We start from the raw sequence: 25,072 nt of genomic DNA on the forward strand, positions 1-25,072 counted from the left end.
GCCACAGTTACCTCCCTCCTTCCACGCTTCCCTAAGCCCCAGCAACCACTAATCTGTGCTCAATCTGTATAGTTTTGTCATTTCAAGAATGTTATATAAATGGAATCACAGTAGGTAACTCTTTGGGATTGACTTCTTTTTCACTCGGCATGATTCCCTTTGAGAACCAAGGGACTGTGTGTCAATGGCGTGTTTCTCTTTTATTACTGAGTAGTGTTTTGTGGTATAACGAACTTCAGTTTGTTTAACCACTCTCTGTTGAAGGACATTTAGGTTGTTGCCAGTTTTTGGCTATTAGCGATATAGCTGTGCATTCACGTACAGATTTTTGTGTGAAATAACTTCATTTCTCTGTTACGAATGCTGGAGTGTAATTGCTGCTTAACTCTCTAGTCACAGTTGCAAGTAGGAAAATCTTCACTCATTGTCATCAGTTATCAAACTGTTACTGTTGCCAGAATTTAATTTTCATCTGTTGTCGTCTCTCTAATCACATTCTTCTGTAAGTCATTACACAAATACCTGAATTTTTTTTAAAGGAAAGGTGCTAATTTAATGTTTAATGTTTGTATCTAACGTGGAGTGATAGTAAATGTACCAGATTTGCTTTTCATTTTGCTCAGGTCTTACTATAGGTGACTCTTCTAGATAACCTGTACATTCATATTTGGTCAGTGTATTCCGTGGAACAAATATACTTTGTTCACATTTAATTTGTTTATATTGTGTTTATTTATGCTTAAGTATGTATTTAAGGTAATTTATTTTTAACTTATCAAACTCTTGAGCTGTTACATATTTTCACAGAAGTCAGTTTCGCTGTCACTCTGTTTTTAAGACATTTAAAAACTGTTCAAGAAGCAGTGACACAATCTAGACTCTGACATTTATAGCAAAGTGCCATCCTGACTGTACTGCTATTGTCAAAAAACTTAGAATAAAATACAGTCAACAGTAAGATTACTGGATGTTATTTAATCTGCCTTTGAAGATTCAGGAGACCTGGAGAGGTCGCAGTACATTTGATCCTTGAACAGCACAGGGGTTAAGTGTGGCTTAGAGGTGGCCCTCCGTAGCCTCAGTTCCTCCAAGTCCTTGGACTCAACCGACCACAGACTCTGTAGGACCGTAGTATTTACTACTGAAAAATATCCGAGTATAAGTGGATCTGTGCAGTTCAAACCTGCCTTGTTCAATCAATGGTCAGCTGTATATGTTGTAACTGTGGCAGACATGCAGCTCCTCAATCTGGCTATCAGAATCACCCGAGAAATTCAAACAAACCTAAAAGTCCTAAATTATTAAAAGTGGTGAATGGGACTAGGAATTTTAACTGTTTAAAAAGCACCTCAGTTTCTTTCAATACGTAGTTAAATTTGGGAAGCTATACTGAGCTTCAGGGAAGAACGGCTTCTGTCCTGTCCTGTTAGGGTCTTGCAGTGTCTCTGGCATGTAGTAAATATTCAGTAAATGAAGTATTTGTTCAATGAGTGCTGTGTGTGTGTGTGTGTGGGGGGGGTGACGTCACTGACGGCGTTGATAAAAGCGTAACAAAGGAAAAGTTTAGAGAATGTATTTTGACAGTGATTTGCTGTATAATGTCAGTTGTTTGGCACAAGGCAGGTATCAGAATAAACGCTTGGTAACAGTGCGTGGCTGTTGATCCCAGATGTTAAGGAGATGCATTTAGCTTCATTCGGTGCACGCTGCCTGTCCTGAAAGCACAGCTTCTCCATTGGCGGATGGCTGTTTCGATTTTTCTTAGGATTATCTACTAACCCCATCACCTCCCAGATTATGAGTACTTTAAGTTTTGAGTTCTTGAATATTTGAGAATGTCTTCTTTCTGTTGTTACTCATGAATGACATCCTAGTTGGAAAAATAATTCTCTGGGTCACATCCATTTTTTTTCTCTTAGCAGAAGACATTACTTCATTGTCTTTTGGCATTTAGTGTTTTCTGTGGAGAGGTCTGCGGTGAACCCTTCTTTGTTTCATAAGTGACATGCTTCTGCTGCCTGGATGCTTTAAGAATTCTGTCTTTATGTTTAAAATTCAGCAGCTTCACCAGAATGTGAGGATATGTGACAGTTTTTATTGGTTCTTTGTTACTTTTCCTTGCTACGTGGTGAGCCCCTTCAGTCTCCAGATTGGGATCTTCCTTTATTTCAGGGAAGCTTTCGTTTCTCTTGGGTGCCCCGCCCCGTTCTCTGTCCTCCTCTTCAGGACCTCCGGTTCTACATATGCTGGCTTCATCTTTCGTGTCTGGCATCTTACCTCTAAAGGCTGTCATCTCTGTCTTCTGTCCCATGTATTTTGTGATGTTTCTCAGGTCTGTGTTCCGTGTGGTTGATGTTGCTGCAGCAGTACTGATGCTTTCATTACTTCTGAGGTCGTGTTTGTTTCTTTGATTTCATCTTTTCACTGAGTTCCTCTTATTTATGCCACCCGCCTCCTCTGTATCCTTTTATCGCTTGCTTTGTTTCATAGAATTCATGTTCTCTTTATTTCTTGAGATAAAAGAGAATTTGTTTAAGAGGTTACTGGTTTCCTGAGATTTCTTTCGAAGTATTCTTCTGTTTAGGTTATATACTGCCACTTTGGTCTCTGCACAGGCTCTGTGTGGAGTGGTTTCTGTGTACTTGAGTGAAGTCATTCTGTTGGGTTTTAAATATATATATATATATATATATATATATATATATATATATATATATACACACACACACACACACACACACATACATACACAGGTAACGTGTGATTAGATTCTCTTTGTTTCTTACTCTCGTGGACACTATCTTAATTGTAGCCTTAGAAGTTGGTGGTTTCTAAACTGAGTCCAGGTCAGGGAAGGAGGTGAGGGAGGTTTCTATTAGGAGGAGAGTGATCATGTGGGAAAGTAGCAGTTCATACTGATTTCTCCGAACTTCCACTGTCCTTTAAAAAAATAATAAATAAATAAATAAATAATTTTATTGGTTGATTGATTTGATTTTTGGCTGTGTTGGTTCTTCGTTGCTGCACACGTGCTTTCTCTAGTTGCGGCGAGCAGGGGCTACTCTTCATTGCGGTGCGCGGGCTTCTCATTGCGGTGGCTTCTCTTGTTGTGGAGCACAGGCTCTAGGCATGTGGGCTTCAGTAGTTGTGGCATGCAGGCTCAGTAGTTGTGGCACACGAGCTCTAGAGCGCAGGCTCGGTAGTTGTGGCGCACGGGCTTAGTTGCTCTGCGGCCTGTGGGATCTTCCCGGACCAGGGCTCGGTGGATTCTTAACCACTGAGCCACCAGGGAAGTCCTGAACTTCCACTGTCTTTAATTGTCTTTCCAGGAGTCACATCTGTGGCTCCAGGCAGGGTTTTAGAGTGGCAGGGCTCTCTTCTGATTCAGTAGTTCTCTACTCAGTTGGGCTGCGTGACCCTCTCTCCCCACTCTTCTGTCTGCCATTTAAGTAGAAAAATACACATATAAAGTAGTGTGATTCTATCTTTGGGTATTAGATGTGTGTGCAGAAATAAAGCCTGTGAGGATACCGTTATCCTTCCTAATGTTTTTCTATAGCTTCCAATTATAATATTAATACCTGTTCTTTATTTTAGAAAATCAAATAATAGTTATTGCAATTAAAAAAACAGTAAAAGACTCAATTGCGAACGTGGTTCTTGGTATTAAAAAGGTATTGCCTGGTGATAAGATGATCATTATGTAAAGATCATTCCTCATTAGACGCTTTTTTCGTATTAAGGAAACGTCCAGCTAGTTCTACAGTTGTTTAATGCTTTGAAATTTATCAGATGCTCTTCATTATCTGTTGACAGCATATTTTAAAAAGTTAACATTCAAGGTGTATATTCATGCAAGACTTTGAATATTCAACTGTTGCTCTGCTGTTGCTCTGCAATTCTTGTTAATGTTTGCCAGGATTTTCCAGTTGGTTACTTTTATGATTGAGTCTGATTCTGGAACAGATTATATACTTTTTCCTTGAAAGTTTGAAACAGCTCCTCAATAAATCTATATAATCTAAGTCTGGCTAGAGCTGTGATTGGACAAGGAGGTTGGTGAGCAACAGAAAGATTGGGACTGAAGGGAGAGTGAAGAGACAATGAAGTAATATTCTTTGTCCAAAGCATGTTGTCATAAAATCAGTATGTAGGTTAAACGGTATCAGCACATGTCATCTATCTGTTGCAGCTTCTCTTCCCCCTTATCATTCTGAGCTTCTGTTTTTATTTTTAAAATACTTCATAGTATTTTGCATATGCCACTTAAATGTTTATAAAACTGGTTTAGGTGATATGGCAGTGTTGACTTTTCCCTTTAACAGACAACCATTTCACAGTTGGAGCACACCTAGGTACAAAGTGTCCAGTGTTATTAGTTCACCAGTACCTTATCCCAAACTGCAGACCTGTCTTGGTACAAGGCAGGATGACTGCCCAGCAAAAACAGATGGAGTAAATGCTGTTTGTTTGCATATGTCTCTGTTAAGGGACACACAAGAGCAATATTAAAAGTGTCTTATGTGTAAGAGGAAACTTACTGTTTTCCTTGAGGTAACTCTGCTAGAATATGCTGCCTTTTTTCTTTCATATACCTTAAAATTTTGGGAAAAGCGCTTTTCCAGTTTATATTATGTTGTACAGGTAATAGAATGGAGGGTAAGTTTTTTTTAAAGCCTAAGGCTCTGTTTCAGTGATCTTAATTTATTTTTTTGGCTGCGTTGGGTCTTCGTTGCTGTGCTTTCTCTAGTTGTGGCGAGCGGGGGCTACTCCTCGTTGCGGTGGCTCCTCTTGTTGCGGAGCCCGGGCTCTAGGCCCGCGGGCTTCAGTAGTTGTGGCTCACAGGCTCAGTAGTTGTGGCTCGTGGGCTCTAGAGCGCAGGCTCAGTAGTTGTGGCGCGCGGGCTTAGCTGCTCCATGGCAAGTGGGATCTTCCCAGACCAGGGCTCGAACCCGTGTCCCCTGCATTGTCAGGCAGATTCTTAACCACTGTGCCACCAGGGAAGTCGAGAGAATTTTCAATTTCAGTGGGTGTTTCAGGTCATGAGTGTCTTGTGAAAACTTTTTTGCTGTGTCATATTATTTATATTTAACAGGTGAAGTTTATATACCTGCTTATGATACATAGAACTTGTTACTACTACCCAGCCTTTTGACAGCTAATCTCTGGAGATTATCTATGTCATTTCTTTTTAAATGATACTGTATGGAGCCCAGAGGTTCCAAGAATATGACTGGGCTAATTATTGTCCTTAATCCGCCACTACCACCATTGCAGGAAGAGCGGCTCCTGTTGAGGTATTGGGCTTCCATTCATGTGTCTATTTTAGAGTCTGTTGAGAAACTCAAGCACCGTTGTAACTACGTGCAGGGTTTATAGCGTGGTGTGACAGGCAAGGCTCCCTGTGCTCGGGGAGCTTCCCTCCTAGGGGAAGAGACACGATCTAAAGTAGATGAACAGGATGATTTCATACTGAGATCTGTGCTGTAAAGGAAATGAATTATGATTTGAAAATGGTAGTGGCAGGAGAGAGGGAGGCAGGTGTAGGAGGTGGTCAGGGAAGGGCTTTTTTAGGGGCAGCTTGTGAATTGACACCTGAAGGATGAGCAGCCAGCCATGTAAGCAAGAAATTTGGTGGCTTGAAGTTGGGGGGAGAATATTAGGTAACGATTTCTCTAGAGAGAATCCTCTTAAACCTCTTCTTTAGTCTTCTATGTTACCCTCAGAGATGCCTACTTTTAATCTGCTTTTTCATGATGCACCCAGTACTGTGCAAAAGCACCAAAAAAAAAAGAACCTCAAAAGCACAAAATAGGTTTTTAATTATTTATTTTGACAGTCCTTTGTCCAGAAGATAAAAATCTGTTTGTTTTCTCCCCGCCCCCCCCCCCCCCCGCCCCGCCTTAGTTTGATTTCCAAGGCCCTTGATGTCTTTAGCTTAACTTAGCTTTATTCCCTTTTATCTCATTTGGGAACCGCATGTTCCTGTCAAACTAGTTTTACTCATTGCCCTCTGAACCCTTGCCATTCTGTGTTTACCTCTTTTTATGCCAGTTGCTCATATTGTTTCCTGTGACTGAAGTTTATTCTCCATTTCATTGTACCCAGTTAAATCTCTTAGATCTGTATAGTTTCTCACTATCTTAGTGTAACTGAGAGTTTTAAGTGTATGAAACATTTAGGACATGGCACATACTTGAAGATTCCTTTGGTCATTTTTCATCCTTTCATAGATTGAGTGAGGGGTTACCATGACCATGAGGCTTCCAAAGTTGAACTCTGCCACTTCTTGCTCAGTCGATTAGAGTCAGGAGGTGAAAATACTTGGAGAGAGACCTTTAGGCATGCTAGCACCTGTGCCTCTTTCTCTGTCTCTAAAGACATCAGCTTGGGAGGATACTTAGTTTTTCAGTTGCATCGTTTCCTACTCTCCCTTTTAGAATCTTACGATGATTTCATAAATTAACTAAAAGTGCTCGTTGTTTTCCATACTAACTTATATTTTTCTCTTAAAGGAATGCATTCTGTCCTTAGGCTAGCCAGTCAGCTAATTTAAAAACAAGAAAACATAGGGAGCAATGTGAGATGTAGTCTTAATTACACTGCATAAAAATAGCTATTAAGGACAGATGTGTGCTGTGATGGGGGCTTGTTTTTAGACTGAGGGATCAGGGAGGGCTTTTCTAAGGATTTGGCATTTAAGATGAAACCTGCAGGATGACCTGAAGAAATAGGCAGACAGAGAGTGGGAGATAAGCAGTGAGGGGGTAGAATGTGTGAGGGATCGAGGGGAGGAAAGAACCGGGCATGTATTCAAAGAACTGAAAGAGGCCAGTGTAGCCAAAGTGGAGTGAATGGCTTCCTTCTGTACTCATTAAAATTCAGAACACATGTCATGATCTGAGATACATGTTTAAAAGATGACTTTGACTATTTTGTAGAGAGTGTTTTGAAATGGAGATAGGAATGACGGTGGGAGAGCAGTTAGAATATTGTGGTGAATGGTGAGCCCAGCGAACTTCTGCTGGAGTCAGTGAGAAGGGGGAGGTCATTCGTCCAGGATTAAGTCTGCATAGCCGTGTGGTGCTCACTGCCTGTTTGCTCTGTGTGTTAGCAGACCAAGGGCCTGAGATCACTGAAGAGTTGAGAGTCATGTGTTGATAATTTTTTTAGGCAAGTAGAAGTATAAGACGCTGAATCTTGAGGGCATAGGCAGTTTGAAGGCTGTAGGCTTTTATTGTTACTTGTTAATACAGCCCTCGTGAAGAGCTAACAGAAAGGAGGATAAAAATCTTACTCTAAAATCTTCATTAATCCCATAGTGAGAAGTCAGATGTCAGAGGTCAAAAGAGGTTGTTAACGTTGATAAGTACGGCATTTCAGATTTAGTTGTGACTTTTTTGCAGCCCTGCACGCTGTAAACCAGTACCTTATTTGACAAGTGGAGGTAACTGTGGAAGTTGGATGACCTCTTCATTTTTTCGTAAAGTAGAGGCAAAATCTTGACTGAAGCCCAGGTTGCCTGATTGTGGCCTGATTGAGTACTCTTCACTAAATGAGCGGTTCTCAACTTGGTTAGACCCAACCTCCCCATCCTGTGAAAAAACAAAATATTTTAAACGTTATTTTTAAAAATTGAGATATAATTCACATACCACGCAATTAATTCCCGCCACCCCTCCACCCACCCACCCTCAGAAAAAACCTCCTGTACCTGTTAGCAGTCATTCTCCATTTTCTTCCCCTCCCTGCCCACGCCCAGACCACTCATCTACTTTCTGTCTTGATAGATTGTCCTGTTATGGACATTTCATAGAAATGGATTCTGTGCAGTCTTTTGTGATTGGCTTTTTCCACCGAGCATGGTGTTTTTGAGGTTCGTTCATATTGTATCATGTACTTAATTCCCTCCCCCCTCCCCCAGCTTAAAGTTTATTCACTAACGATAATTCTCAGAGCCTTTAAAACACATTTAAGTTTTCCGTAAGACTGTATCATATACAGCTTTTTCCAGGTTCACATGACCATGCAAGATTGTTTATTCAAAGCATCTCATAGGATTAGAATTTGAGAAATGATGATGGACTCCTGTATAAGCTAGACAAATAAAAGTCACATGTAAGGTATGGTAGACTTTTTTTTCCTTTGGTAACATTTTTATTGGTGTGTAATTCACGTCCCGTACAGTTCACCCATTTACAGTGAACTGTACGGGAGTTCAGTTGTGCAGCCATCACCACAGCCAGTTTTAGAATGTTTTTGTCATCCAGAAAGAAACCCTGTACCTCTTACTGTTGCCCGTCTCCCCTGTGTCCGCAGTCCTAGGCAGCCATTCATCTCCTTTCTGTCTCTATAGTTGGGCTATTAAGGACGTTTTATATAAGTGAGATCCTACAATATGTTGTAGTCTTGTTACTGGCTTATTTCACTTAGCATACTATTTTCAAGGTTCATCATGTTATAACATGTAGCAATACTTGTTCCTTTTTGTTATATAATACTCCACAGTATAGATATACCATGTTTTATTCATTTGTTAATCATTTGCGGGACATTTGGCTTGTTTCCGTGTCTTGGCTGTTCGGAATAGTGTGCAATGAACATTTGTGGACACACGCTTTCATTTCTGTTGGACATGTACCTAGAGGTAGAATTGCTGGGTTATATGATAACTCTGTGTATAACCTTTTCAGGAACTGCCAGACTGTTTTCCAAAGCAACTGAGTGCTTAGATGCACAGCAGAGTGTGTAGGAGGGTTCCAGCTTCTCTACATCCTCATCAACACTTGTTAAGTCTGTCATTTTTCTTTTTTTTTTTTTTTTTGCGGTACGCGGGCCTCTCACTGTTGCGGCCTCTCCCGTTGCAGAGCACAGGCTCTGGACGCGCAGGCTCAGCGGCCATGGCTCACGGGCCCAGCCGCTCCGCGGCATGTGGGATCTTCCCGGACTGGGGCACGAACCCGTGTCCTCTGCATCGGCAGGTGGACTCTCAACCACTGCGCCACCAGGGAAGCCCAAGTCTGTCTTTTTGACGGTAGCTATCCTGATGGATGTGAAGTTGTATCTCATTGCAGGTTTAATTTGCATTTCCCCAACGGCTAAAGTTGTTGAGCATCTTTTCATGTGCCTTTTGGCCATTTGTACGTCTTTGGGGAAATTTGGGATGTTTCACTTTTTTTTTGGCCGCACCATGTGGCATGCGGAACTTCCCTGACCAGGGATCGAACCTGTGCCCCCTGCAGGTGGACGCGGGAGGTCTTACCTACTGGACCACCAAGAAAGCCTGTTTCACTCTTTTAAAGTCTGGTTTTTCTTTTTTATTGAGTTGTGAGAGTTCCTACTGGTAGAACCAGATAAAAGTCCTTCGCATAAGATTTGCAAATGTGTTCTCCCATTCTGTGGATTGTCTTCTTATTGACACAGAGTTTGAAGCACAGAGTTGTTAATTTTGACAAAGTCTAATTTGTTTTTCTTTACGCTTGTTTTTTTGGCAGTATTTTACACCTGTATTTTAAGAGTTTTACAGTTTTTGCTCTTACATTAATTTCTGTGATTCATTTTGAATATTTGTGTATGATATGAGGAAGGGAGCCAACTCAGTTTTCTTTGTTGCATGTGCACCTTCTCAAGTATTTTGTAAATTCCCCTTTTCTAGCCTGTAGACAAGTGTGAATAATACACGCTACCTGCACAAATAAAGAGTAGGAAAGATATGGGCAGCTTCAAAGGAAATAATCTTAAATGTAATTTTCACAAAGTAGTTTGTATCACCTTGCTGAAAATATTTAGCATATTCATTTGGGATAAACATACAGGATAGCAGTACTATTTTTTTTTAATAAATTTATTTCATTTATTTCTGGCTGCGTTGGGTCTGGCTGCGTTGCGCGCGGGCTTTCTCTAGCTCCAGTGAGCGGGGGCTACTCCTCATTGCAGTGCGTGGGCTTCTCATCGCGGTGGCTTCTCTTGTTGTGGAGCACGGGCTCTAGGCACGTGGGCTCAGTAGTTGTGGCGCACGGGCTTAGTTGCTCCGTGGCATGTGGGATCTTCCTGGACCACGGCTCGAACCCATGTCCCCTGCATTGGCAGGAGGACTCTTAACCACTGCGCCACCAGGGAAGCCCAGCACTACTATTTTTAAAATAGTCTTTTTAAATGAAAGTCATTGAGTGCTGTTATCTTTCATTTATCTCTACTAGTTTAACTATTTTTGGTCCTAACGCTCTTAACAAGGGTGTCTCCTTGATACCATTTGTTTGTAATAAATACAAGTGCAGGTGTATTGTATGGCATTATTGGTGATGAGATTTTTCTAAGTGGTGAACATTTTGGTAAAAGTTCAAAACAAAACTAAGTGTAATACAATTTGTGCAACAGTTACATTCCTAGAAAATTCAGCAGATTGTATTAAGCAGAATCAGGCTCTAGGCTCAGCTGATTAGAAACTGATTTTTCAGATACACAGCAGTTCTTTGAGAAGTGTCCTATGCACAGTAGTCACCCCGGGCCCCTCCCACTAAGTGTCAGTGGGCTTCTTCATCTAGAGCAGTGCTGTCCAGCAAGCCACGTATGCAATTTTAAATTTTCTAGTAGCCAATGTGTGGAATTAATTTTACTAATACACTATTTAACCCAATATATTACATAGTATAAGAGTATTAATGTGCTATTTTACACTTTTTTTGTACCAAGTCTCTGAATCCAGTGTGTATTTTACACATAATGGCAAATCTCAGTTCAGAGGAGCTGCATGTCATGTGCTCACTAGCTGCATGTAGGCTAGTGGCTGTCATTTGGATAGTGCAGATCTGTAGGGGGTAACTCAACTACAGGGGACGGTCAGGTGCCAGCCCACTGTTGACACGTCATCTTACCTGTTTCCCCCCTCCCCAGGAGAAAGTCTGGTTAGCTACAGCTTTTGCTTTTCACCACCAGTTAGCTCATGTGCAGTTGGTAAATGGCATCAGTATAAACTGAAGTTGTGTGTTGGTTCATACGTGAAATTTTTTTTTTCTAGGCAGTGCTAATCAAAATAGTAGGAGTAAGGTTATAACCTTCAAATAGAAAGAGAAAGCCCTCAACCAGCTGTACAGGCAGGGCCCCTAAAGAACATTTCAAGTTTGCTCCCCTTGTCCTCCATGGCTCCCCCTCTGTGGCAGGTTGCACTTTTCTTCTCTGTCCATTTGGATTGTAGCCTCAACGCTCAGAATTTCACTTCCATGTTCTCAAGCCCAGCAATTTAATATCCCCTGAAGCAATCTGCAGCCATGCTGAGCTGCTTGCCTGTGCTGTTCAAGTTTTTGTTAGTGCTCTGGTTGTGGTAAAGTTGCATAGTTTCCAGTGATTTGGTCCTACCCTATTTTTTCCCATAAAACTTTTAGTGTGCAATTTTGCAGAGTTAAAGGTTTTTCGGGAAAGCATTTATTATGTTATGGCAGAAATACCCATTACAGATACATGACATCCTTTGTGAAATCCCTTTATTTTTAAATATTTGTGGTCTCTGGTTTGAAGTGATGAGAGGAGGACACTTGGAATAAAGTGCAGTCTGGATGCGGACCACCAAAGCCATCTGGACAGAGGGAGTGCCTGTTAATACTTCAGGTCTTGAGGTCCGGTCTCACATAGTGTGAATCACAGTCTCTGTGAAATTCAACTTTGAATTCGACATTTTTTAATAGACTGAAGTTTGAGGTCCACTACTGAACCTTGCTCAGTCATGCCTGCTATCTGCTTGTGTTATTTGAATAGCAGTTCGGGGTGGTGGATGTACTTGAAATCTTTCATTATCATTATAGGTGTGCCTTACGTGTTCCTTCCAGTTTCTTGGAGAAGGCATTAAGACTTGATTTCTAAGTCTGAGGATGTAGTAGGGAATTCTGGTGGTTGTCTTGTTCTGAGTAAGGACACAAATGCCATAATATTTTGCCCCTGAGTAGAGTGGAAACTAGTTTCACCTTTAGAAAAGCTGGTTGCATTTCCCAGCCTTGTTTGTTTATATAGAATTGTATATACTTCCACTTGCCACCTAATATCCAGGTTCCCTTTTTCTAAATGTGAGGGCAGTCTAATTGCTTAACGCCCATTTCTTGCTGAGTTAGGTGAGTTTTGCTACATTTTTTGGGTCCATTTCCTGTAGTGCTCTCTTAGGGCTCCATCTTTCTCAGACTGTAGGTTATAGCCTTCTCACCCTTAAGATCTACCTTCTGAAGTTTAGAGGATGACAAGTAGGAGGGATTATTCTGCCTTTTAAATAGTGAAAATTCTGTCAGGGAAGAAGTCAGCATCTTACATCGTTATGTTAACTATCTATCTTAGATGAATATTGTCCAGTCCAGGAGTCAGCAAACTTTTTCTTAAAGGGCTGGATAGTAAAAATTCTAGTCTTGCAGTCCACATAGTCATTGCCACAATGAAAAGAGCAAAAGGAGCCGTAGACAGTACTTAAATGGCTGGCTGCACCGCACACCCAGCAGGTGGTAGTTTGCCGGTCCGTGTGTTCTAGTCTGACGCTAGCATCCAGTCAGGTTGCCACATCCCCTTTTCGTGTCTGCCTTGGGTTGGAGCTCCGGACGGGAGAACTTGGCCCACTCCGGTATGTTGGTCAAGTTGCAAGGATAAACGTAACCCGCCCCCTGCCACCCCGCCTTTTGCCCCCTCCCAAAAGCAAGGCCCCAAGTAATTCTCAGTAGAGTATCCCTTTCTTAGAAGTCTTGAATACTTGCTTCATCAGTCTTAACTTTAATTCTTTAAGGTTGGTTTAAATGTGTATTACTTAAAACCAATTTTATTCCACTTAGCCACAAATTCTACTTTTCTCAAGGAGATAATTTCTGTTTCTTTAAAGTAGCAAGCCTTTTTCTTGGTAATGTAAAGAAAGCGTAAAGGACACCAGACGTATAAACAGTTTTTGCTTCCATTACTTTGTTGGACCAAACAGCATCTATGAGATGATCTCTCACCAGCATGTATGTATGTAAATCTCTGGATTTAGCATTGAAAATCTGAGTTCAAGTTTTATGCATGGCTCTGCGTTTCTTTGGATATGTTACCATCCTCAAATCACTTATTCTTTCTCTCAGCTTTAGACTCTACATTATATTACTACTACTACTACTACTACTACTACTACTACTACTACTACTACTACTTAAAAAAAAAAACACTTCTGCCTTATCCTGAAACATACAAATCCATCCATCATGGGATAGAATATAAAAATTTATGTGAGTTTTTAAGATAAAATAGGAGTTTGCAAAGAAATACTGTTTTGTAGTACTTTAAGGTATGGCTGTAGAAAATCATAACCATAATCATTGCTCTGACCTTGTTTTCCTGCTTGCATGTTACTTCATTTTGGAAAGAACTACATGGAGAAATTAAAAGCCTCGGTGCTTTTAATGCATCCCTTCCCCCCCAGTGCTTTGGAAGATAATATAAACTGTAGCTTTTTAAACAGAGAGTTACTGTTGTTCAGCTTATCATGGTCTTGATACTCAGAGGCAAAGCTGCCCTGCCTTCAGTTCTTAAGTGCATCCTTCTGGCCCTGATTGAAAGCTCTGTTGCCTGCTTTATCATGCTTCCTATAAAATCTTTCACTTAGTTTTGGATCCTTAGGAACGTGAGTTTATTCCTAGTCTTGCAGTAAAATATCTGTATCTCACTCTCGCTCCTCACTTCTTTTTTTTTTGGCCACACCTCGTGGCTTCTGGGATCTCAGTTCCCTGACCAGGGATAGAACCCGCGCCTTCAGCAGTGAAGGCACAGGGTCCTAACCACTGGACTGCCAGGGAAGGAAGTCCTCCTCACTTCTTTCTTAAGTTAACAGTTGTTAGTTTTGCGAAGTGTTCTAGATAAATCTGTTTCGTAGAATGTGGAGTCTAGTCCCCATTCAGAAAGCTCCTGTTTCTGAAAATGACTTTCCTCTTAACAGCTGATTCAGTTTTTCTCTTGATTATAAAGTCTTATGCTAGTGTGCCTTGATGCTTATGGTTTTTAATTGTTACGTCATGCCCTCTGAAAACACTGAGAGTAGACCTAAAAACTATCTGATAACATCTGTCAAGCTGGTGGAAGACATGTCATTTCTTCAGAGGTTAAGAGCTTAATTAATTGGGTGCTTGGCAGTTTTTTGAATTTTCATGGATATGAAGAATAACTCTAAAGTGAATTCCTGTGTCTTAACCTCATGAGAGATCAATAGATTTCATTTCTAATAAATCTTAGGCTTATAGAGTACTCTCCCCATCATGTCTTCTAAGAAATCTTTTGTGTGGCACTTTATCTCATAGACTTACATCTTGTTCAAGAACGTATGCAAATAAATGTCAGGGCATCTACCTCAGGCTTCTTAGTGAACTACTGTGGGGATCACTTCAGTCAGTAATATCAGCCTTTTCTTCAACATTGCCAACATATTTATGGAAATTTCCATGGAAATCTCAACTGGCAGTGTATAAGTATGGTGTTCTAGTAGTCCATATTACTGTTTGTTTTTTATTTGCATGCAGCTGTAAAGCTTGATTTCTTGAAAAAAAAATTCATGAGTTACATCTGAAAAGTGCAAATTTTGGCACAGAGCAGAGGTTTTCTTTAAAGTCTAAATTGGAGTATTGATTTTTCTTTGTAACTGAACATGTTGGGGTCCTCATACCACCCCCCAGGTTTGGTGATCCTCTTAAGAGGAGTCATAGGACCTTGATTAACATGGCTATGACTTACAAACCATGAAAGAATACAAAATGTAGTCGGCAAAGGGAAAAGGCATCTGGGGCAAAACCTGGAAGACACCAGGTGCAAGCTTCTAAGAATCTTGCCCCAGTGGAGTCACACAGCAGATGCTTCATTCCTCCAGCAGCGAATTGTGACAACACTGCTGAAATGTTGTCTACCAGGGAAACTTATTAGAGATTTAGTACTCAAGGTTTTTATTGGATTTGGGTTCTTAGGTAGGCATCTCTGCCTAGTTTTTCCCAAAAGTCTGGATTCCCAGTAGGAAAGCAGGTGTTCAGCATAAACCATATTGTCTGCACAACAGCTTAGCCACAGTCAGCCCCTCTTGCCAGTTATTGTTGTGGCAGTCCTCCTGAAGAGCCGCTGTGCCAGTCCTCCTGAAGAGCCGCTGTGCCAGTCCTCCTGAAGAGCCGCTGTGCCAGCCCTCCTGAAGAGCCGCTGTGCCAGCCGAGGACCAGCTCTGCAAGCAGGCTTTTCCAAGGACTGCAGTCTCAGGCTCCATGTTAACCTTCCTGTATGCTTGAGCTTATCCTTGACTGATTTCTTTTAGTCGTGTTCATTCTTACAGTGTTTATTGAAGAATTCATTGACTACTGTATTAAAAAAAAAAAAAGTTTAGGGTGTTTTACATAAATACATACCATCCAGCAAGATAAATTTAAAAGTAAGTAGATGAAGAAACCGTCAGGCATCTCAAGCAGTGGTCTTGCTGGGAAATTTCCTCTCTTCTATCACCTACATTTTGCTGGGCACTTAACCCCCTTTTGTCTTTTGTCATATCACTCACTTTTTTGGGTCTGAATTTGCTTCTAGTTTCCCCAGTAAGCTGGGTCCTATCCAGGATTAAGTCTTGGTCATTGCCTTTTCTCTTGCCATGCCGTTACTTCATTCTGAGCTCATAGTGCTTGTTTATTATATTCTATGTGCATCCCCTAACTTTCATCTTTTTTTTTTTTTAATTTATTTTATTTATTTATTTTTGGCTGTGTTGGGTCTTCGTCGCTGCGCGCGGGCCTTCTGTAGTTGGCGGAGAGCGGGGGCTACTCTTCGTTGCGGTGTGCGGGCTTCTCATTGCGGTGGCTTCTCTTGTTGCGGAGCACCAGTTCTAGGTGCATGGGCTTCAGTAGTTGTGGCACGTGGGCTCAGTAGTTGTGGCTCGCGGGCTCTAGAGTGCAGGCTCAGTAGTTGTGGCACACAGGCTTAGTTGCCCCGCAGCATGTGGGATCCTCCCGGACCAGGGATCGAACCCATGTCCCCTGCATTGGCAGGTGGATTCTTAACCACGGCGCCACCAGGGAAGCCCCCATCTTTTTAATGGAAGAGACTTCTTGATCCACTTCTAAATTCCTTTTTCTCCTCATTTCTTTTTTTAAGTTAAGTTACAGTTGTTAGTTTTGCTAAGTGTTCTAGATAAATCTGTTTCATAGAATGTGAAATATAGTCCCTATTCAAAAAGCCCCTGGCAGAAGACCTAAATAGACATTTCTCCAAAGAAGATATACAGATTGCCCACAAACACATGAAAGAATGCTCAACATCACTAATCATTAGAGAAATGCAAATCAAAACTACAGTGAGTTATCACCTCACACCTGTCAGAATGGCCATCATCAAAAGTCTACAAACAATAAATGCTGGAGAGGGTGTGGAGAAAAGGGAACCCTCTTGCACTGTTGGTGGGAATGTAAACTAACTGATACAGCCACTATGGAGAACAGTATGGAGGTTCCTTAAGAAGCTCAAAATAGAACTACCATGTGACCCAGCAATCCCACTCCTGGCCATATACCCTGAGAAAACCATAATTCTAAAAGAGTCATGTACCACAGTGTTCATTGCAGCTCTATTTACAATAGCCAGGACATTAGGAAGCAACCTAAGTGTCCACCGACAGATGAATGGATAAAGAAGATGTGGCACATATATACAATGGAATATTACTCAGCCATAAAAAGAAACGAAACTGAGTTATTTGTAGTGAGGTGGATGGACCCAGAGTCTGTCATACAGAGTGAAGTAAGTCAGAAAGAGAAAGACAAATACCGTATGCTGACACATATATATGGAATCTTAAAAAAAAAAAAAAAAGGTCCTGAAGAACCTAGGGGCAGGACAGGAATAAAGATGCAGGTGTAGATCATGGACTTGAGGACACGGGGAGGGGGAAGGGTGAGCTGGGATGAAGTGAGAGAGTGGCGTGGACATATATACACTACCAAATGTAAAACAGATAGCTAGTGGGAAGCAGCCGCAGAGCACAGGGAGATCAGCTCGGTGCTCTGTGACCACCTAGAGGGGTGGGAGAGGGAGGGTGGAGGGAGACGCAAGAGGGAAGGGGATATGGGGATATATGTATACATATAGCTGATTTACTTTGTTATACAGCAGCAACTAACACACCATTGTAAAGCAGTTATACTCCAAGAAAGATGTTAAAACAAAAAAAAAAACCCTGTTTCTGAAAATTGGAATCCATGATCTCAAACCCTGCTGCTGCTTTATCAACTAAGTCTATTGAATATTCTAAATCCTTTGTTTTCATTTCAAACAATCTTCACCAGGAGTAGGTTCGCTCTCAAGAAACCACCTTTTTTGCTTGTCCATGAGAAGCAACTCCTCATCCATTCAGGTTTTATCATGAGATTGCAGTAATTCTGTTCCATCTTCAGCTCCACTTCTAGTTCTCTTGCTGTTTCCACCACGTCTGCAGTTCCTTCCTCCACCGAAGCCTTGAACCCCTCAAAGTCATCCGTGAGGGTTGGAATCATCTTCTTCCCAACTCCTGTGAATGTTGATATTTTGACCTCTTACCATGAATCATGAATGTTCTTAATGGCATCTACAATGGTGAATCCTTTCCAGGGGGTTTTCAATTCACTTTACCTAGATCAGTCAGAAGACTCACTGTCTGTGGTAACTATAGCCTTATGAAATGTATTTCTCAAAAAAGAACAGGAAGTTGAAATGAGCCTTGATCCATGGGGTGCAGAATAGGTGTTGTGTTAACAGGCATGGAAACAACACAAATCTTGTCCATCTCCAGAGTTCTTGGGTGGCCAGATACCTTGTCAGTGAGCTGTAATATTTTGAAAGGAATCTTTTTTTCTTAGCAGTAGGTCTCAGCAGTGGGCTGAACATATTCAGTAAACCATGTTATAAACTGATGTGCTGTCATCCAGGCTTTGCTGTTCCATTTACAGAGCACAGGCAGAGTAGATAGATTTAGCATAGAGTTCTTAAGGGCCCTGGGATTTTCAGATGGTAAATGAGCATTGGCTTCAACTTCAAGTCACCAGCTGCCTTAGCCCCTGAGAGAGTCAGCCTGTCCTTTGAAGCTTTGATGTCAGCCATTGACTTCTCTCTGTGAAAGTAACAGAAGGCTCTTTCAGTCTACATTGGAAATCTGTTGAGTGTAGGTACCTTCATGAATGATCTTAGCTAGATCTCCTGGGTGACTTGCTGCAGCTTCTACATCAGCACTTGGGGCTCCACCTTGCACTTTGATGTTATGGAGACCGTTTTTTTCCTTCAGCCTCGCGATCCAACCTCTGCTAGCTTCAGACTTTTCTCTGCAGCTTCCTCACCTCTCTCAGCCTTCACAGAATTGAAGAGAGTTGGGGGCTTGCTCTGGACTAGGCTTTGGCTTAGGGGAATGTCGTGGCTGGTTTGATCTTCTGTCCAGCTTCCTAAAACTTTCTCCACGTCAGCAGTTAAGGCTGTTGCTCTTTCTTCCGTGTGTCCACTGGAGCAGCACTTTTAATCCTCCTTCAAGAACTTTTCCCTCGCATTCACAGCTTGGCTGTTTGGTGCAAGAGGCCCAGCTTGCTTCCCCTCTTGGCTTTCGAGCTGCCTTCCTCACTCAGCTTCACCATGTCTGGCTTTTCACTCAGAGTGAGAGACGCGTGACCCTTCGTGTCACTGAGGACTGAGAGGCCGTTGCAGGGTGGTTAACTGGCCTCATTGCAGCGTTGCTGCGTCTCAGGGAAGAGTGTGGCCCGAGGCCGGGCAGGCCGGGGCGGTCAGGGCACACGGCCTCTGTCAGTGAGGTCCGCCGGCCCGTGGAGGTGGGAGGTGGTGCTTCAGAACAGGTACAGCAGCAACTCAAAGGTCACTCGCCACGGATCGCTGTAACAGGTAGAGTCACAGGAGCAAGTGTGAAGTACCACGAGAATTACAAACGGTGACACAGAGATGCAGGGTGAGCCAGTGCTGTTGGAAAAATGGTACCGATAGATGTCAGGGTGCCGCAGACCTTCGATTTGTAAGAAACCCAGTAACTGAAGCGCAATAAAGCAAAGCCCAGTAAAACAGAGGTAGGCCTGTCGTTGTTCCTGTTGATTGAAATGGTTAATTCTTATTCATTTCTTCTCATAACAGCTCTGGTTCTGACTGCTAATTAATTTCCAGGACCACTGGACCATCTGAATTGCTCTTACCACTTGCAGTTTTTGTTCATTGTCTTGTAACCTCCATACCACTTGCCAGCTCAGTTTTGGGGGTGGGGAGTTGAATTATGTTACCTTGATGCTGAAAAATAAATACGTGGAATGAAATTGAAGTACTAACAATTAGACTTTTGTAGTGGACCTTTTTGTATCATTAATCAAGTGTGGATATTTGTATCTTGGTTTTTCTTAAGACAGTAGAAACCGTCATCCCTGATGGTCTCTGAGATGTGTAGATTTTTCATAAAACTCATGAATTACTTTTAAGCAGTTTTTAGGAAGAGTTGGTCCTGTGGTGAGGAGATAGGATGCCATCTTCATCATCTTGAAAGCAGGCACCTTCCCTGAAACTTAACTTTTTGAAAACTTCATACTGTGTTAGTGGAAATTCGGCAAAACTTAAAAGAGCAAGTGTGGAAACTGTTTAAGAAGTTGAAAAATAATTGCAAAAACGTACTGGATAATTGTGACTTCTAGTTCTCTGTCAGTTGAATTTTTTTGCCTTTTTCTCTATGTACGTTATGTATTAGAACTTTTATTTTATAAAAAGCTACAAGTTGCTAGAAATGATAAAAATGAGGTTTTGCAGTGATGAGTTAGTGACATACAATGATCTGTAGTATGATGGGAACCAGTGCAGACATGAAATATGACTTGTAATTCACTTTGCTTTTTATTTTTTAAGGGACCAGTTACTCTCCCCAAGAAAATTCACACAACCACAGTGCTCTTCATAGTTCAAATTCACATTCTTCTAATCCAAGCAGTAATCCAAGCAAAACTTCAGATGCAGTAAGTATATAAACATGCCCAATTTTGTGTTTTTGGAATATATTGCAAAAAAAATTTTTTTTAATCTAAGTTGATCTTAATGCACTTGAACTAATGAGCTGGCCTTATTATTCAAACTGAGCGTGATCCAAATATGCCATCTTGGTATTGTTTCACCAAGAAGTAATATTGTTTGCATTCCTCTATGGAGCAGAATTTACCATTGTGATATTTGAGATACAAAGAACTTTATTTTAGATTGTGAAACTTGTGGCTTAACTTGAGCTTCTTCTTTTCATAATCTATAAACTTTTGTTAAAAAAAATTCTATAAATTTATTGAGTGTCTACTTGTATTATACTCTATAGGACACTAGTGATACAGAGGTCCCTCTCCTGAAAGGCATGAAACCCAGTGAGGAATTGTAGGTATTTCTAAAAATGAAGTAATTGTTAATGAAGTAACTGTTACTCAGGTTGAACTTTTTAGAGTCAAGGTTCAAACAAAAGTTTTAATACATTCATTCAAAAATAAGGTTTCAGTTTCCCAGGCATATGCTAGGTTGTTGATGTATAGAACTAAGAAAATGTAGCCCATCTTAAAGGAACTTTTGGACCTGTGGTGGAGACTGAAAAGTAAACCATTAAAATGATGCATGTTAATGTTGCTGGGGAGCCCTCCAGAGGGGGCTGCGGCCTGGATGAGGACGGTGTGCTGGCCAGCAGACTGACTGTAACCCACGCAGTGGAAGAGGTTGGAATTTGTGTAGCATGAAAAGGAACAGCACCTACAAAGACGCAGAAGTATGAAATAACACCACATGTTTGCAGAACACGGATTTCGATGGTGTGGAAGAATGGCAGGGACTCAGGTTACAGAGAGAAATGGGGCCGGATTACAAAGCATTCTCTGCCTTTCCAGGGAATATGAACTATATGTAAAGGCAGGGGAGAGCTACTAAAGGGTATAATCAGTGAAGTACCATATTTGCAATTTAAAAAAACATGGAAAATACATTATAGGAAGGAAGAACAACTAGAAGGCTATAGAAGTGTATGTTGAATCCAGCAGACATTGCCTTGGTTATTCAGGTGATCATCATACCTTAATCAGTATTGAAAACCCTCGGGGTTTATTATTATTTGTCTCTTGTTGAATCAGTGTAGATAGTACATTTCCATAGAAAATTGAGACATCAGTGATTTTCATAAAAATTTTAGAGTAGTTTTAAATGTTAGGGTCCAATTAGGAAAACAGGACTCATACCGGTTATTTTAGCATAGAGAATTTCAAATACAGGAAAGGAAAAGGAACATATAGTGATTACCCCTGACGGACGGCTGGGAGCGAAAGGAAGAGGTTGGGGTCATCAGAGCCCAGGTGCTCAGAGGAGGAGCCTTGCACAGTTGGTGATGGTACCTCTGCGAGGTACGATGAAGCTGGTTCTGGTTCTGGGTTGAGAGCTGAAAACTGGAACCCGCTGCGCTGCAAGGCTTCTTCCTCCTGCCTTTCAGCCCTCCTCTAATGCCTGGTACTGGCAGAATCTAAGAGGAAGCCAGCTGGCTAAACAGAATGTAATTGGCGTTATCCCAGCCTTAGCATCACAGAGTAGAGAAAGGGTGGTATCGGGACTGAGACAGCAGCTTGATGGACCTTCACAGGTGTTATCATCGCACTACTTGTGCTGATCACTTTCACTAAGGCGTATACTCAGGATTCTGCAATGCGTATCTCTGTTTTTGTGAAAAATGGCCCCATTAAATTAACAGGCTAGCACTAACCTAATGTTTCCTTTATTACTGACAATTTAGATTTGGTATTTGCTATTAGGACAGAGGCGGGCCATGTGGACATTGTTTTGGTGGAAAAAATTCCTTATTCAGGGAAAACAGTTTCTGATTATTTTGATTTTCAGGAAGTGGATTGACATAATGAAATCAGAAAGAATAAATAATGGGCATCAGATAAGTTGGAAAGATCCAAATTCTAAAGGGTGTCGGGACTGCACTGTGTGAGTGGAAACTGAAGACGGAGTAAATGTCATGTGTTTTCAGAATCAGGGTTCCCCTTTCTGTAGATTTCAGCTCTAGGTATATAATTAACCTCAAGCAGTGGTCTTTTTCACCATAATGTACCCAGGGGGAATGACATTTTTACAAACTATAATTTAATGTTACCTGAGAGCCTGGGTTTTGAACATTTCTGAAGGTTACTTGTAAACTGACTTTGTCCTAAAATCACTTCCAATGGAAGGTTTTTGAGCAGTAAAGTAAAACATAAAGTCACCTTTCATTAATACTTTCATAATGAAAGAAGAGATGAACAAGAATGTAAGGTAACCCAGGTCAACACATTATTTTAACCCAGGTTAAAATATGGAATAGCTTTTTTTTTTAAGTGGGTTTTTATTTTGTGCTTTCTGAGCTTTAAATCTGTCTTTGAAAATCAGTAGCAGTATTCTTTGGAGTTATGCACACAGATATGTGTTTGTATGGATGATTTATATTATCAAGTTAACTGTTGGAAGTCGAGTTGCAATTACCTTGTTTTGTTAGTATGGAGATAACTCACAGGTAGGCCTCGTTGTATTTTGTATTTACATATGTAGCCTGTGGAACGCCTCCTGCTTCCTAAGGTAAATCATGGTAGGATTTACAGACATCACGTAGGCTGCCTTAGATTATGTTGTGCATATTCCTGATTTTTTTTTGAGATCTCTTTATTCAGAAAATCTGTTTATTTAGGAAGAGAAATTTATTTCCATTTAAAGACATTATAATTGGAATCTTCCCTTAAGTATCGTTTACCAATTTTGATTTGCTGCAGGTGCTTTAAATCCAGTCCTAGGTTACTTTGCATTTATACTCCAGCTCCCCTTGTTATGAATTAAATATCTTCTGTTATCAATTAAATATCTTCTGGAGGTTTTAAGTTGGAGGCTCTTCTTCAGATCTGTTCTCTGTAACCAGTCTTGACTGAAGATATTCTACTTAACCATAGAACTCTTAGGACTCCATGAAATTCTTTGTTACAGTGAGTGCCATCTTTGATGTTATTTAATGAACTATTCTTTAGTAACAGTGCATAATTAAATTCCGAGATTAATACTTTATTTTCCATAGTTTAACTTTGAGAAGAAGTGGTGGAACTCTGTATTTTGGAGAGTAAATAGGGAGATGCTTTTTTATTTAAGAAGAGAAAAGCAGCGTTGATACAAGCTCTAAAAGGCATTTTGAACTGAAGAGTAGACGGGTGCTACAGTAACTGTTGAGTGCGGTTCTTATAGAGCAGCCATTCCATGCTTCGTAGTCTCAGGGCCTCTATATTCATGAAAGTTGAGAGCTTTTGTTTATGTGGACTCCATTGTGAGTAGCCATATTAAAAATTAAAACTGATAAATTTGAAAGATAATTTAAAAATTGTAAAGCTATTACATGTCAACACGTGTAATATGTTTTTTTGAAAAATAACTTTCTAGTTTTTTGAAAAATAGACATTGAGCATCTCCTTAAATCCCTGAGTAGGGAGAAGAAACATAGAAGTTCATAGTTGTTCTACCTTCAGTCTTTTGTGATATCAGATCTCCTGTAAAGCCTCTGAGAAAACTCCCCTGTGTTCTTGTGATAGAATGAGGAGGAAAAAGACAAAATTATCTTAGTATTATTTATGAAACTATTTATGAAAATAGTTGTGATTTTGTGAATGATCTTGGGGTCCCTCAAGGGTTCCTGGGCAGCACTTGGCAACTACAGCAAGCCTAAATTAGAAAACTTGAAATGTTTGCAAAACTTTTGTTTAATTGTTAATTTTAGATACCTTTTTTAAATCAAGGAACTTGAGAATCTAATATATAACATGATGACTGTAGTTGGTGACACTGTATTGTGTGATGGAAATTCGCTAAGAGAGCAGAGTGTCAATGTTCTAACCAAAAGAAGTGCCTGTGAGTGAGGTGTCGAGACAGACGTGATAATTAACTAGATGAGCACACCCTTTCCCAGTGAATGTGGGTGTCGAATCGTTAACTGTGCGCGCTTCAAATGTCTTACAATTGTATTTGTCGGTTATACCTTAGTTCGGCTGGAGAAAAAAATTCCCCCCCCGCCCCCGGTTACACAACGGGGCGGGGGTGGGGTGGGGAATTTAACACCTGCTGTTGCATATCAGCATTTAAAACCATGACCCTGTTCCTTAAAGGTTTTTTTCCTTAACCTTTTTTTGAGGCTAGAAGTCTGGGTGGAGAAGATAGCTTAAGTTACTAGTACGTGAGGGCAGGGCTATACCCGGAGCACATTCTGTGACGTAAGACACGAACTAGCAGTAACCTGGAGTCTGGTGAACCCGTGCTCTTCAAGGTTCTGGTCTGTGACCTTTGAACCGTCCTGGAGGCTGTGCCAGAGTGCAAATTAGCTGCCACCAAACACACTGCCTACTTGAGCGGTGGCAGTGTCTGTCCTGAAAGCGGGCCTTTGGCTCGGGAAGCAGTGTGTCCGCGTACGCTCTGCCGCGGGCTCCTCTTCCCTCCAGACAGGCCACAGCCGGCACGAGCACTGCTGTGAGGGGCACGGGCTTAGACCCTGTGCTCCACACTGCTGGCCTCTGTTCCCCTGCCTCACATCTCCTCCTGCCTCTCCAGGCCACACTAGTAACCCCACGTGGCCACTTGCCCAGCAAACCAAATCTTTCAGATGCATCCGTAGGGGGGCTCAGTTGGCACACTAATCTAGGTCTGGGGAGTGGTAGGTGGTGGAGAGGAACCTTTTGAATTTGGCCTTCTGTGATTGGGTTTCCTGCAGCCTGGCAAAGCCTCCTGGAAGCTAGAGGGCTTGAGAGTTAACTCTCCACTGATCTTTAGAGGTTTGGAAGCACAGGGCTGATTTCCAGCAGCTTCATGATTTTGAGACACCAGCCTGAGAGCATAATCTGCATCGTTTCTTCAACTGTCCTCAAAATTCTTATTCTTAACGACATTTCCAAAATTGGTATTGACTTAGGGGAAATAATAGATGTCCAGAAACCTGAGTTTTGATCCTTTCTTCTGCCACTGATTACTTTTGTGACCTGTGGACAACTTGTAAGTTCTTTCAGCTTGTTCCTATGTGGTATATTAAAGAAAGCTGGGT

The 25,072-nt window shown here is 41.3% G+C and overlaps 1 protein-coding gene across 3 annotated transcripts in view; it reads left to right on the plus strand.

Annotated features, from left to right (window-relative positions):
• Positions 1–25,072, plus strand: part of WAC (WW domain containing adaptor with coiled-coil) — a gene marked incomplete at its 3' end in the record, with an annotated part of 80,770 nt that overhangs the window by 27,014 nt on the left and 28,684 nt on the right. For all 3 annotated transcript variants that reach the window (XM_079701135.1, XM_079701136.1, XM_079701137.1), the window contains exon 4: positions 19,864–19,970. In XM_079701135.1, coding sequence (XP_079557261.1) covers positions 19,864–19,970 — 107 coding nt within the window. The remainder of the gene's footprint in view (positions 1–19,863; positions 19,971–25,072) is intronic.

This window comes from Hyperoodon ampullatus (genome assembly GCF_949752795.1).
Source record: "Hyperoodon ampullatus genome assembly, chromosome: 3".
NCBI lineage: Eukaryota > Metazoa > Chordata > Mammalia > Artiodactyla > Ziphiidae > Hyperoodon > Hyperoodon ampullatus.